Genomic DNA, 13,648 nt, shown 5'->3' with positions numbered 1-13,648 from the left:
CTTCTCAGATTGTTTTTTTCTTTCTATGCATTATTAAAGTGGTTGAGTCTTATATTATAGTGCGGCTGGCAAACCCGGATGCAGATTGACTTTTATTGTCCACACTGGCCACTGCAAGCAAACTGTAACCATGATACTGTGTTCATGATAATAGGATGAACATGATGGTATCTACTATAAATAAGCATCATTATTTATTTCTACTGTCCAATCAATTTATTCCACAGTTTGTCACATTACCATCGCCTTATTTCAAAATGGAATTCATTCATTTTTCATCCCATAATGACAACGTGAAAAAAGTATTCACAGCCATCTCAGTGAAACTCAAAATTGAGCTCAAGTGCATCCTCTTTCCACTGATCGTCTCTCAGATGTTTCTGCAACTTGATTGGAGTCCACCTGTGGTAAATTCAGCTGATAGGACGCCTGTCTATGTAAGGCCTCGCAGTTGATAATGCATGTCTGACCAAGCCATGAAGTCCAAGGGATTATGTGTAGACCTCAGAGACACAATGTATCGAGGGAGAGATCTGGCAAACGCAACAGGAACATTTCTTCAACAGTGACAGTGGCCTCAGTCGTTTGGAGTTCGGAACCAACAGCATTTTTTCCTAGATAGGAAGGCCCTTTTACTAAGGTAGAAGGTCCTTAGTCAGGGAGGTGACTAATAACCAAATGGTCATTCTGAACCTTCTATAAGGGTACCCATTTCTGCAGCACTTCATCAATCCGGCTTGTATGGTAGAGTGGCCAGACGGAAGCCACTCCTCACATAAAAGCCCAACGGGAGTTTGCTAAAAGGCAACTGAAGGTGTCTCAGACCATGAGAAACAAAATTCTGGTCTGATGAAATAAAAATTGACTTTTTTTTGATGTGAAGAAACCAGGCAACCTGGCCACTACCACCTATAGTGAAGCATGTTAGTGGCAGCATTATGCTTTTTGACAGAGGACCAGTCAGGGTAGAGATGAATGCATGTACCAAGCTTGTAGCGTCATTCTCAAAAATACTTAAGCTTGTAATTGCTGCCAAGGTCCTTCAACAAAGTATTGAGTAAAGGCTGTGAATACTTATGTACATATTATATTTTTTGTTTTTTATTTTTAATACATTTTCAATAATTTCGGACAAACCTTTTCACTTTGGGATTATGGAGTATTGTGTGCAGAATTTGGAGGGGAAAAATAAATGTATCCATTTTGGAATAAGGCTGTAACATGACAAAAAGTGGAAAAGTGAAGTACTGTGAATACTTTCTGGATGCACTGTACTGTAGGTGTATCTGTTTCCACCAGAAAATCCACATTCAACTTTTAGCTCAGTTTTGGTCACAAATAACTCTTGTGAATTGCATTTGCCACTGCCATTTCATTAGGTACAGCTGTTCAACTACTAGTTAATGCAAATATCTAATCAGCCAACCACACTGCAGCAGATCAGTGCATTTAGGCATGCACATACGACCAAGAAGACCTGCTGAAGACATAGTTTTGGTGACAGATGGTCAAGATGGAATTAGGCTTGAAACAGCATAAAAACACTGATCCATTCTGTCTTGATGGTTCAGACTGGTGTTGGTGTGAGTTCACTCTTCTCAGATGGCCTGAGGAGTCCACAGATTTTAATCGACTAGAGGACCTTGGGGATGTGCTGAAGATTCCTATCAAGGATGTGCAGCAACAAATATGCAGCCAAAGGGGGCAAAATGTAGTCCAACCCAACACTAGCAAGGTATACCTATTAAAGTCTGGTCAGTGAATCCGGCTCTTCTCATCTGTAAACCCAGTAGTTTGACTGAAACATCAAAGCACTTGGAGAGACACACACAAATCAGACCTCCCATCGTTTGCTGACAAAGTCAAGTGACTTGTTAGCATGCTGATAAGGATTTTACACTGGATGAGTGTGCTAGAAGTAAAATGACACTATCACAGATTTTAATGACCAACGAAGAATTATTTCAGTTCATCCAATCTAGTTGAGGGCCAAGGAGCAAAGCCGGGTAACCATCTATTTTGTTTTTATGTTTTTTTGCACATCTTCTTACTTTTTTCTTTCTGCTATTAAACTCTATGTAGACTAAAGATATAAAATTCGGGTCACTGTCTGACCTTCAAGCACTCTCAAGCCCTTGAGTGAAGCTGAAGGTGGCTTTAAAAGCAAGTGTATTCTTCCGTTCTTTGGATAAAGCTGATCAAGCATGAGCAAAATTCTAGTTTCAATGGGCTGAATTTATTTCCCCCCAGTCACAAGATGAAGTGGCAGAGACCATCTTCAGATAAAGCCCCACAAATGTCTTATTTTCATTTTACAAAAACAGTGTAACTGTCCACAAGGTTAAGGTCATACCTCATCAATCCTCTCATCTATTCCCAGAAAGTTGATCGTTCATCCTATTTGTAGTGTTTTTAGTGGGAAAAAATGCTTTGTTCAAATGAACACAATTTACTTTCTGGGATTTCCTGTTATTGAGCATGCACTGAGACTCTTTCACCTAATAAACATTTTGACTCCATTTTGAAAAAGTGCAGGCCTTAAACTGGGTCTAGATTCTCACAGGCTAAAAATTTGCAATGAATTTTCACAGCTTACAGAGATAACCTTCAGACAAAACAGATGGTTTTGAGAATCTTCCACAGCTAATTTGCAGACCACTGAGGCTGATTTAGTAAATACAAGTGAGGAAAGTGGAGGGTTTTTTATTTGTTGTTGTTGATTTAATTTTTTAAATCACAATCAGAACAACCTGTGATTGTGCCCAAGTGTTTGGTTGGCAGTATTTGTGAAATACTTTGTTCATAACCTCAAATAGCAACCTGACAGTCATTGATATTACCTGGGAATCATAACAAAGGTCCATAAACAATGTTGTGCCATATCATTGATTCAGTGGATTACTGGATAAGTGAAAGCTTTAATCTTGTGTTGAACACAGGAAGAAAAGAAAAAAAAAAAACGAGGATCACAAATATCCATGGAAAGCAGTCTGTGTGATCGATATCTATACATAAAATAATACATTTCTGTCTGTTTGTCTGTTTCTTTGTCCGCATACTACTCCTACATGATCAGGAGTCGAGCACCCAAACCCGACTTGCAGGCCCATCTTAGGCTTCATAAGGTTCTTATCTATATCAGATTTCATGACATAGCCACGTTGCCCAGCAACCACCTTTCAAATAGCTATAAATGACCTATGGGAGCTATATAATTTTATATAATTTACGTTAACAAAACTAAATTTTTTCATCATATGTCATGAAACCATGAGGTTCCCTTGCACGAGTTTGTGATAATACATGTAACTAATGTTGAGATGTTTAAATCTCTGACGTTGTCTGGCTCGCATAAATGTTTGTTTTCTTTGATTACCTTAAAAGTATAGTATCTGTTCAAAAAGACACAAAGGTTTTTATAGGGGAAAGTATTTATTGACATAACTTCCATTCCTACATTAATAGCATGTGCAACATTACATTCATATTTCATAAAAATAAAAATATTTTTATTTATATATTCATCATCATCTGTACATTAAGAAAAAATAACTCCAAAGAGGTGGAGGACGGGCGGAGCGGAAAAGGCAGAAGAGAGAAGGTTTAGTGATGATGCAGCTGTGAGGAAACTTGCTTTCAACATATCTGAATGGTCTCTCAGAACAAACAAACCAGCACAAAGTACAATGGAGGGAGTTTGGAGGAGCAGGTTGACACACGGACACCTCAGTGAAGCATATATAAATAAATAAATGTACATAGAGCTATTTAATGTAATATATGATAGCTTTGACACATAGTTGGATCAACCTTGAGGATAGAAGGTTTTGTGTAATTTTTCCCAAACTACATATGGGTGTAACAACCACAATAAACTTCAAGTCGGGATTTGGGGAGGGGGAAAGCCTCCTGGGCTGTGAAGTGAAAGATAAGAGGACTGAGTGGAGGAAAATTAGTGCAGGGAGGTTTATAATTGAGGAAAGGGCACGGGAGGGTTTCTAGACGATTCCATATTTCGCCAGGTCGCTGAGCTCCATGTCCCCAAAGGCTTCCCATGGGCAGACCACTGTGAAGTCTGTACCGAGACCCTCCATGCCGGGGATGTCGTCTCCGAATCTAAAAAAAGCAACAAAAGTATGTCTTAACTCTTGACCTGCTTTCACTGTGTATCGTTTAATGAGTACTCAATATCAGGTGTGTCAAACACAAGGCCTGGGTAAGACTCCAGTCCAGCCCACTGGATGCCATCGAAGAATATGAAGGAGGGGTTAGATTTGGACTTTTAACTGTATTTTCATAAGTTTTACACCTTTTCCCACTGATACACACCTCTCCCATAATATACCAAAATAATGAAGTAATATAGAAACTATTAGTATATTTTATTATCTACAATAGAGATTTCTGAGTTTTAGAATGGGTAGTTAAACTTCCTTAGACACTTAAGATCAAAGTGGGGTGTACATGGCCCACGATGTAAATTGAGCTTGGCGTCCATGCTCTGTACTATGCAAAGACTATACTCGAGCAAGGATTTCATGTGTCAAAGAAAGCAGAAGAGTTCTGTGATTGAAATACTATCCCCTGTGATTGTTTAAGTATTGTGTTGCAAATGTTAGTCCAACAGTCGATGTAACTGTTTTGAAACTAGTTTAGCAAAAATAATCCAATCGATCACAAGTTTGATCCGAATACCCGTGAAATTAAATATTCACGAGCCACTGCTTTAGTCTTCAACACTGTTCTATTATAGGATGTGGCAATATGATTTTTAAATGTCATCCCTCAAGCTAAAATGGACTACTATCTCCTAACTGTCATGCGCTAGCTTTAATATTTAGTGCGGTTGGAGCGTGAAGTATTAGAAATGTTGTGCCGTGTCTTCCTCTCACCCCTTCTGGCCTGGTTTGGGGGCCTTGCTCTTGAAGGTACGGGCTGTCCTCTGTTTGAACTTGGGAGGTGCCTTCTTGTCAGCAGGTGCAGGTGCGTCTGCCATTGTTTATGATCTGAGAGAAAAAGAATAAACAGTTAATCACTTAATCTTGGTGTTTAAGACGATTCGTCCTCCTCCTCCTCTTTGATGATATAACACTTGCAGCTTAGATCAAATTATAAACCAAAGCTACCATAGCACCTTAAGCTTTGTTACACCATCAGTGGCTATTTTTACACCTTGACTTTTGAGTTCATGTGTGGTCAAGTTAACACGGCATATATTTAGAGACCAGGATTTCTGCTAATTCTGCTGTTAGACTGAAGGTTAACCTGCGTGGTGTAAATAATAAGCTCGGGTATAAGGGGATTTGACCTGAACAACAATTTCAGTCTACTTTAATCTGGTCTTTTCTTGGCTCAGTTGACTGTGTCATAGTTAAGCTCATCAGTGCTCCTGATTACAAATGTGCTTTGACCTCACTGATGGACTTTTGTAACAGCAAGCAGATTAACTCCTAAGTATCCCACCTTTATTCAACTTTTTATAATGCAGTTACAACACCTTGCTGCTTTTTATATATATATATATATATATATATATATATATATACATACATACATACATATATACATACATATATACATATATAACATTGCAATTGTGTACAAAAACACAACTACATAAATAAATTAATCATTTTAAAGAAACTAATTAATGAATATTTTTTATTTGGTTTTCCGTAAAATTTTAGTACAAATTAAATAAGGCTATAGTGACAGGTGTTATAACATGCTGAAATAATAAGACAAATAAAAGAGTTAAAAGGATGCCAGTGTAAATTAATTTTTCCTTTTGAAGGTTTACTTGAAGGTTTTTGTTTTTTGTATCAAGGGGAGCGATATATTTCATAGGTTTCTGTTAATTTCGACATTATTTGCAAACCCCCCCACAAATAAGCCTCCCTTGGCTGTCTTACACAATTAAAAAAAAACTTATAATGACTTTTTAAATGCTTTTCTAAACAGCATTTACAAAATTGAAAGCATAAAGAAGAAAAAAATGATGTAAAGAAGACATACAGTGCACAAACTTTAAACTATAAAGCTTGAAATGATCTTTTGGTTTTATTTTTTTAGAAATGTGTAAAATATATCTCCAAAATAAAGTTCTTAAGTGACTCTTACTCTTTAATTCTTCTCTTAGTAATCTTCACTGCAGAATGGAAAGTCAACCACAGCTGAGTGAAAGTCAGAGTTAGATCTTACCTGTTGTTGCAGTAGCACGGGTGGCTTCTGGATTATGCCTCTCTGGTCTGTTCGTGTTGTTGTAGTCTATGGCTTGCTCCCTGCTTATATACTCTCCCCTCTAATCCCTCTAACATGCTTATCCATAGCTTTTCTGTCCTATTTTTTTTACAGCACGGTCTAGATTTTTCCCTTGATTAGCTTAGGGAGTGGCCTCATATGTTCACCCTAATGCGTCTTGCCATATAAAGACATATGTTCCTTACAGAGGAGGAGCCAGACATTTGAAACACCCGGGGCTTAGCCCTAAAGGGTAGTATGCATGTGGGATTTTTTTTTTTTTTTTGAGGGGGGGGGTGTAGAAATGACTGAAAGATTAATAGGCTCTGTTTTGAGTTTTGTTCAAAAAAGAATGACTTCATATAGGGAAATATATAGAACATATATATATATCACACATGCAGGACACCTTAAACTAGTTTTTTAATTGAGCAGCAAGACAGAACGAAGTCGGGGCTGTATCAAGACACAGGGACTAAACCCCAATTCAACCAGACCCAGAACTGATCCAGAATTAAAACAGGACTACAACAGTTCAAAAGCAGGATTACTGAGGACTTAACCAAGACATAACCACAATCAGAACTAGATGATAGTAGCACTAAAAATCATCATAGACCTGCACTACACTTATTTATTTAATTCTACCAAAGTACAATATTTAGATTGAGAAAAGTTTATATAATTATTTAGCCTTGTTGTGCAAACAAGCCTGCAGAACTTAATAAATATAGAATTTGAAAAATAGCAAACCTAAAAAGAAACACTAGGTACGAGATACATGAGTACCTATGATACAGTGATACTTTTAGTAAGCAACCATTTGACTAACATGTGTGTCTCACCTGCTCTTGTTCATCTCTGTTCTGTCCTCATTCTCCATCTCAATCTCTGCTCCTCTCTCTCCCTCTTTGTGCTGACAATCATCAAATATACAGTTGAAACCAGATATTTACAAACTCTTCAGATCAAAACACAAACACTTTTTTAATTGTAACATCAAATCAGACTAAATGTTTATTTTTTTAGATTGATAAATATAAAAACATATTTGTTAACTTTAAGAGTAAAGAGAGAAACTGTCTGTGTTTTTTAATTGCAAATGGCACCAAATTGTATTCAAACTGAGCCACACTTATGGAGCTCCACAATTCTTTTCCTGGTGTTTTGGTTGACATCTCTTGATGTTCCCATGTCACAGAAACAGGCTCTGTGTTTTGCCTTATATGCATCCACAGCTGTGCCACCAATTTACTCACATGGACTCTACTAACCTATCAGAAGCTTCTTCAGCTCAGAATGGAATCGTCTGGAGTTTTCTTATTAATTAACAATAAACTTAGTGTACATGTACTCCTAAATTTAATGAAAGTGATAAAAAATAGACAGCTCTGTCTCTCTTTATTCTGACATTTAACTAATTCAAAATATATTTCAATATTTATCTAAAACAAAAGTTTACTCTAAATTGATGTTGTACAGTAAAAATGTTTTATGTTTTCTCCCTAAAGTGTATGTAAATATCTGGTTACAAATGTGAATATCCTGCTGTGTACTGAAATCCCTCTTGTTTTGCATAGAAATATACTGAACAACATACAAAGCATAATATATAAAATAACATTTACCTGAGTTTTTTCTTTGAAAGAACCCTCTAATGTCCATTCTTATATTTCAGTACATAACTGAAACCGAATTAGTCGGGGAGGGTAAGAACTGAAAATATGAAATAAACACACGTAAGCTAAGACTCTAAAAAAAATAGCATTTGTTCGGCTTTTCATTTCGCCATTTGTTGATTCACTTGAAGAGCAAGTAAAATAATATTGGTCAAGTGATCAGTTTCATATCAATCTTTCGTGATGCACCGTCATATTTACATTATTTGTACGGTACGAATGATTTGCTTTGGTACCTGCTCAAACTTAAGCTCTCCTTAGTATGGCTGGCTCCGTCTCTCCAACAGCGCACTGACGGGCAGCAGCTGCCCCGCCCCCTCGCTCAGTCGCTTAGTGCCTGAGCTTGGATCATACCAATATCAGGGGGGGATTCACGCACAGTCGTAAATTCCCACAGTGTGCACTATGTGCTTCGAATATTGTGTGTACTTTTTGTTTTATACAGTTGTCAGCCAGGCATCTAACTATGAAAAAATTACACTCCAAAATACCCCGGGCTTCTGACAAAACAACCCGGGCTTAAGCCCCGTAAGCCACCCCCACGCTCCGCCCCTGGTTCCTTATATAATGAAGCACAGCGGAGAAGAGAAACTAAGAGGTTCATTCAATGATATTAACCTGTTTGGGGCTTGATTCTGACTGTCAATAGAGGAATATTTTCTGGTAGATGCATTTTACCAAATACCTTTTTGTTAATCTACATAACAGTTGAGCTTGAAATCATAATCAGCTGATCGTGATCATTCTTAATTTGAAAAAACAAACAAACAAACAAACAATAAATTTGACCAAAAATAATAATAATAATAATAATCCAGTCCTGCCCAGAGCTTTTAGGCACTTCTTCCAGTATTAATCAGATAATTAAATTTAGGGAAGCCCCAGAAAAGCTGTACAGTAGCCTTAAAGCTCAGATTTTCTTTCTTTCTTTCTTTCTTTCTTTCTTTCTTTCTTTCTTTCTTTCTTTCTTTCTTTCTTTCTTTCTTTTTATTGCCTTACATTAACTGTAAAGACAGCATTAGTGTGTTACTACCTGCAGACCACACCTGTCACATTGGTAATCATTCATTTAAAGGTCTACATACTGTACCTAGGCACAGTTCATGCCATGTGTTGAAGGACTAAAAGCTGAATAGCTAAGTGTTCTTTATTTGTCAGCATCTGATTCATCACCTGAAGAGAGTTCAGGGCACCTCTGCTCTTACATCACGTGGTGCTCCAGATCCTCTTGAAGCTATGTCAGGACACATTTGTTTACAAATATTATCTCCAATCCATGAAGAGGTGTAAAATATTAAATTTGGGTAAACAATGGTAGAAGAAATGATGGTTACCCCTTCAGTACAGTGAAGTCAGTGAAGGGATGCAAAATTTTACCCTCATAAATATAACCTCATGAAACACACAGGAGGGTGATGAGATTGTGCACAAAATAATTTACCTGTACTTGAAGTACAGGTGATAACAGGACTGAAAGAATGAAACACAATCAAAATGTATAAATAATTTTCTTAACTGTCACAATCTAATTTCCATATTTTCTTTTTTGTTCAGCATCGCAGCCTTTTGACGATCACAGAGCCACATTGAGATGTTTTGAACTTTGTGACATGAGGCGTCATCCTGCATGTGAAGCAGCCATCGCAAGATGTGTACAGTGGTGAGGTGTTCTGCTGCTGTAGCCCATCTGCCTCAAGGTTTGACCTGCTGTCTGTTCAGAGATGCTCTTCTGCGCACCCTGGTTGTAACAAGTGCTTATTTAAGTCACACTTGCTTTCATGTCAACTTGAAGCAGTCTGGCAATTTTTCCTCCAACCTCTGGCATCAGCAAGGAATGTTTTGGTTTACCCGAAGAACTGCCCACTGAATATTTCCTCTTTTTCAGGCCATTCACGGTAAACCCTAGAGACGGCTGTGTGGGAAAGTCCCACCAGTTTGTGATACTAATACTCAGACCAGCTCATCTGGCACCAAAAGCCAAGCCAAAATCAAGAGTTACTTAAATCACTTTTCTTCCTCATTCTTATGCTCGATTTGAACTTCATCAGATCATTCTGATCGCGTCGACGTGAATAAAATCACAGAGTTGCTGCCACATGATTTACTAATTAGATATCCATGTTAGCAAGCAGTTAAATAGGTGTGCCTAATGAAGTGGCAGTGAATATTCAGTAAATGATTGCATGATTCAGGTAGAAACTGATGCGTGTGGTGATCGATGGGTGATTGATTGATAATGTAGCTATGGCAGTTAGATAGACAGGTATCTTTCTCCATATTTAGATTTGTGTGTTAATCACTGTCGCCCGCTGCTGCCCGTGAATGGCTCCTCTGTAGTTTGCTTCAGTTTGCACATTTACAGGCATGTCTATCTTGAAATACACCTTGTATTTATATCTCACTATCCTTTATCTCCTCTATTTGTGGCTGAGCTGGTTCAGAATAGGGCAGAGCTGGCACATCACAGAGCGAACATCTGAGTGGATTAGCAGCTCGGAGGACTTTAAAAACGGGTCGTCAGTCTGAGAGAGACACCACAAGTGAGAAAACGACAGACTCGCCAGACAGCATCAGAAAAACTCTTTGAGACTTTGAACAAAAGGTGAGATGAAACTGCAATTTTGTCAGCTCTTGTGCGAGGAGTTTAGGCTATTATTGCTTTGTATTACCTCAGATTCTTTTCTGCTTTTGTAACTACATCCTCACAGCAGAGAAAAACAGAGCACTGGCTTTACAGCTTTTCTTTTCCTTCCTGAGTATCACGCCTGAAATGGAGTTGAAATGAGACATTTCATAAGAAGCAATGCTTTGTGATGGCCTTTTTGTAAATACTGCTCAAGGCACTGTTGGATTGGATTTGGGTGAACTTGCTGGTTGAGGATTTTATTTCCAATGGTTAATGCAGTCATAATTTAGTGATTTGCTTGGTTGTTTGCAAGCCTGAGTGTGAAATATAAGTGTTTCCAGAAGGGATGTGCAATGACTCCTCTGTAAAGAGGAGATTATTGATTGCTGTAGCCGAACAAAGAAAAGAGGCAAATTCAGTTTTATTTCTATAACAACCTTTAGCACCAAGGCACTGGAACTGGTTTATGTAAGACAATAAAAGGCATGAAGAAACAGCATAAAAAAAGAAACCCACAGAAAGTGATTCACAAAGATAGAAGAATAAGCAAAACACATGCTGAGAAAAAGAAATTACAAGTTCTCCTCCAATAAATCTGAATTGTTAGTGGTATCTTTGCAGGAAATCAACATATTACTGTTATTTTTTAACCTGTTTTCTCTTTCAGGAACCAAACACAATGGCAGACGTCGCAACTCCCGCTGACAAGAAAGCACCTCCCAAATTTAAGCAGAGGGCCGCACGCACCTTCAAGAGCAAGGCGCCCAAACCGGGCCAGAAGGGGTGAGATGCTTTCTTTGTTTTGTTTTTAACATCACACGTGCAGCTTTTCTTCCATAACTTTGTCTTTCTTTCTGCTGGTTTTGCTCATCAAAGCTTGTTGTTTCTTCCAATTAGATTTGGAGACGACATCCCCGGCATGGAGGGTCTTGGCACAGACTTCACCGTGGTCTGCCCATGGGAAGCCTTTGGGGACATGGAGCTTAGCGACCTGGCGAAATATGGAATCGTCTAGAAACCTCAGCTGTTTTCTTGGACCGAGTCCTCCTGTCTCTCACCTCACAGCCCAGCTTTCCTTCTCCTTCCCAAAATACCCATCCTCATATTCATTGTCCCTCATGTAATTTGAGATACATTGCACACAAATTGATCAGCTAGCAAAAACATTGCAGCATTTAGCTGTTTTTCTTCTTTTTTCCCCCCTGTTTACCCCTCATGTGGTCCTACTGTCAATTAAGCAGCTAGAACTCTACGACCTGCACAGAGGAGGCAGCTTTTGATGTTTTAGAGGTTTGACCTGAAAACAAACCCCCTCACACTCTCTTTTGTCTCATGCACTTTGTCACCCAACCCTCCCCCCACTTTTCCACCAATGCTCCATCGTCCTTTCCTACTTTTCCTAATCCCCAGCTTCTCTTCATCTCCCGAACCCCTCACTTTCATCTCTAATAACCCATGCAGAGAAAAAATAATATAAAAATGAATAAAAGACAGTTTGATATCTGTGATATCTTTGGACTGTTCTTCTTAACTCATCTACCACCTCTGCTCGCCAAAGCTGCTGATTAACATTGCACAGTCTATTTTGTGTATTAGCAAATTTCCCTTGTGTTTGTGTGTTTGTGCTTTTTTTTCATTATTATAATGAGAAAGTCTATAATTCACAACCCGCCTGAGTGAATTAGATAAATCCTATATTTTCTCAGTAAATGGAAATATTTTTAATGAACTCAATAAATGAGAATATTTTCCACTAACTACGTGTCTTTGTGTCTTAGCTCATATTAACACCGAAGGTTTAATTTAGGATTTTGCACACAGCAGTACAATAACCACAGACTCTGGTCTGATTCATTTGCAGGGTATAAAACGGTAAAATCCACAGTTATTAACTCAAATTGTTTTAAAAATAAAAAAATAATAATAAAATAAAACAAAACCGGCTGCAGGGATAAATTGTGAGCAAAAAATTGAAGACGAGGAGCGTAACTGAATATACTGTTTCCATGGCAACCAGACCTACTTATTCACAGAAGCAGTCTTTTGTTTTTTCTTCACCAGTGCAGAGAAAGGTTTGATAAATGAACACTGCAGCAAAGGTCGTGTTAGGTTAGCCGATCAGCATCAATTAGGCCGTGCTTACTAACGGCAGATAAAAACTAAAACGCACGTGTGCAAACAAATTAGTTTGCTTTTTTAATTTTTTACAGATTAATATTAATTTTATTTATAAATATTAACACACAAATCTGAACTGGATAAGCAGAAGGGAAAGGATGGATGGGTGGAATTAACACTTATGCGTTATTGGGTCTTTCATCCAGAATGGGATGGTATCCTTTTATTGGTCAAACAAGAGGAAATAGAGTGTGGTGCAACAGTTTAGGTTAACAAATACCACAAATAGCTTTTAGAATAGAGAATTGAATAATCCTTTAATTGTCCCACAAGGGGAAATTTGGTTGTATCAGCAGCAAAAACCCCCCACACACATACAAAAAAGAACAGGACACAGAACAGAAAACACAATTTTTACATATTTACATCATGGACAATAGTTACCAGAGCAGAGTACAGTACAGTTGTTAAAATTAGCGTACAGATAGTGTGCAAACAGAGCAGGATACTGAAAGATGTTTAAATAGTTAAGAATATTTAGAATAATTAGAAAAGTGCAGACTGTGTATTGTACCTGTGCATTAAAAAGTAGACATGTAACTTCCAATAAGTTAGTGTATATATAAGCTGAGAAAAGTAATGTGCAGTTATAACAGTAGAAGTTGTTACAGCACTGATGTAAACATCTGTGTTTGTTGGGAGCAGTTTTGATTGTACAGTCTGAGAGCTGCAGTCTGACACCTGCTATTTCTCAGGTAACTTCATACACATTGTGGCACAAATTAACAAAGATATGTAAATGAAATCTATTATTTATATGAGAATGCTTCACCTGTAAAACAAGAGCACACTGAGCACTGCACAGGTAGGCTGCGTCAGGTATTTAAGAGAGCCTGCCTCAGTTCCTCTTTCTTTCTTTCTTTCTTTCTTTCTTTCTTTCTTTCTTTCTTTCTTTCTTTCTTTCTTTCTTTCTTTCTTTCTTTCT

At 37.9% G+C, this 13,648-nt stretch overlaps 1 protein-coding gene across 1 annotated transcript; it reads left to right on the top strand.

The window, feature by feature from the left end:
- The first annotated feature begins 10,413 nt into the window (after positions 1-10,413).
- On the top strand, positions 10,414-12,053 carry LOC101484935 (retinal cone rhodopsin-sensitive cGMP 3',5'-cyclic phosphodiesterase subunit gamma). Its single transcript, XM_004567910.5, has 3 exons — positions 10,414-10,521; positions 11,213-11,328; positions 11,443-12,053. The coding sequence occupies exons 2-3, from the start codon at positions 11,225-11,227 to the stop codon at positions 11,558-11,560; spliced, it is 222 nt and encodes a 73-aa protein (XP_004567967.1). The 5' UTR covers positions 10,414-10,521; positions 11,213-11,224; the 3' UTR covers positions 11,561-12,053.
- The last annotated feature ends 1,595 nt before the right edge of the window (positions 12,054-13,648 follow it).

This window comes from Maylandia zebra, linkage group LG6, assembly GCF_041146795.1.
Source record: "Maylandia zebra isolate NMK-2024a linkage group LG6, Mzebra_GT3a, whole genome shotgun sequence".
NCBI classification, from domain to species: domain Eukaryota; kingdom Metazoa; phylum Chordata; class Actinopteri; order Cichliformes; family Cichlidae; genus Maylandia; species Maylandia zebra.
The sequence above is the reverse complement of the archived record's forward strand: the minus strand, read 5'-3'. Positions and strand labels throughout refer to the sequence as shown.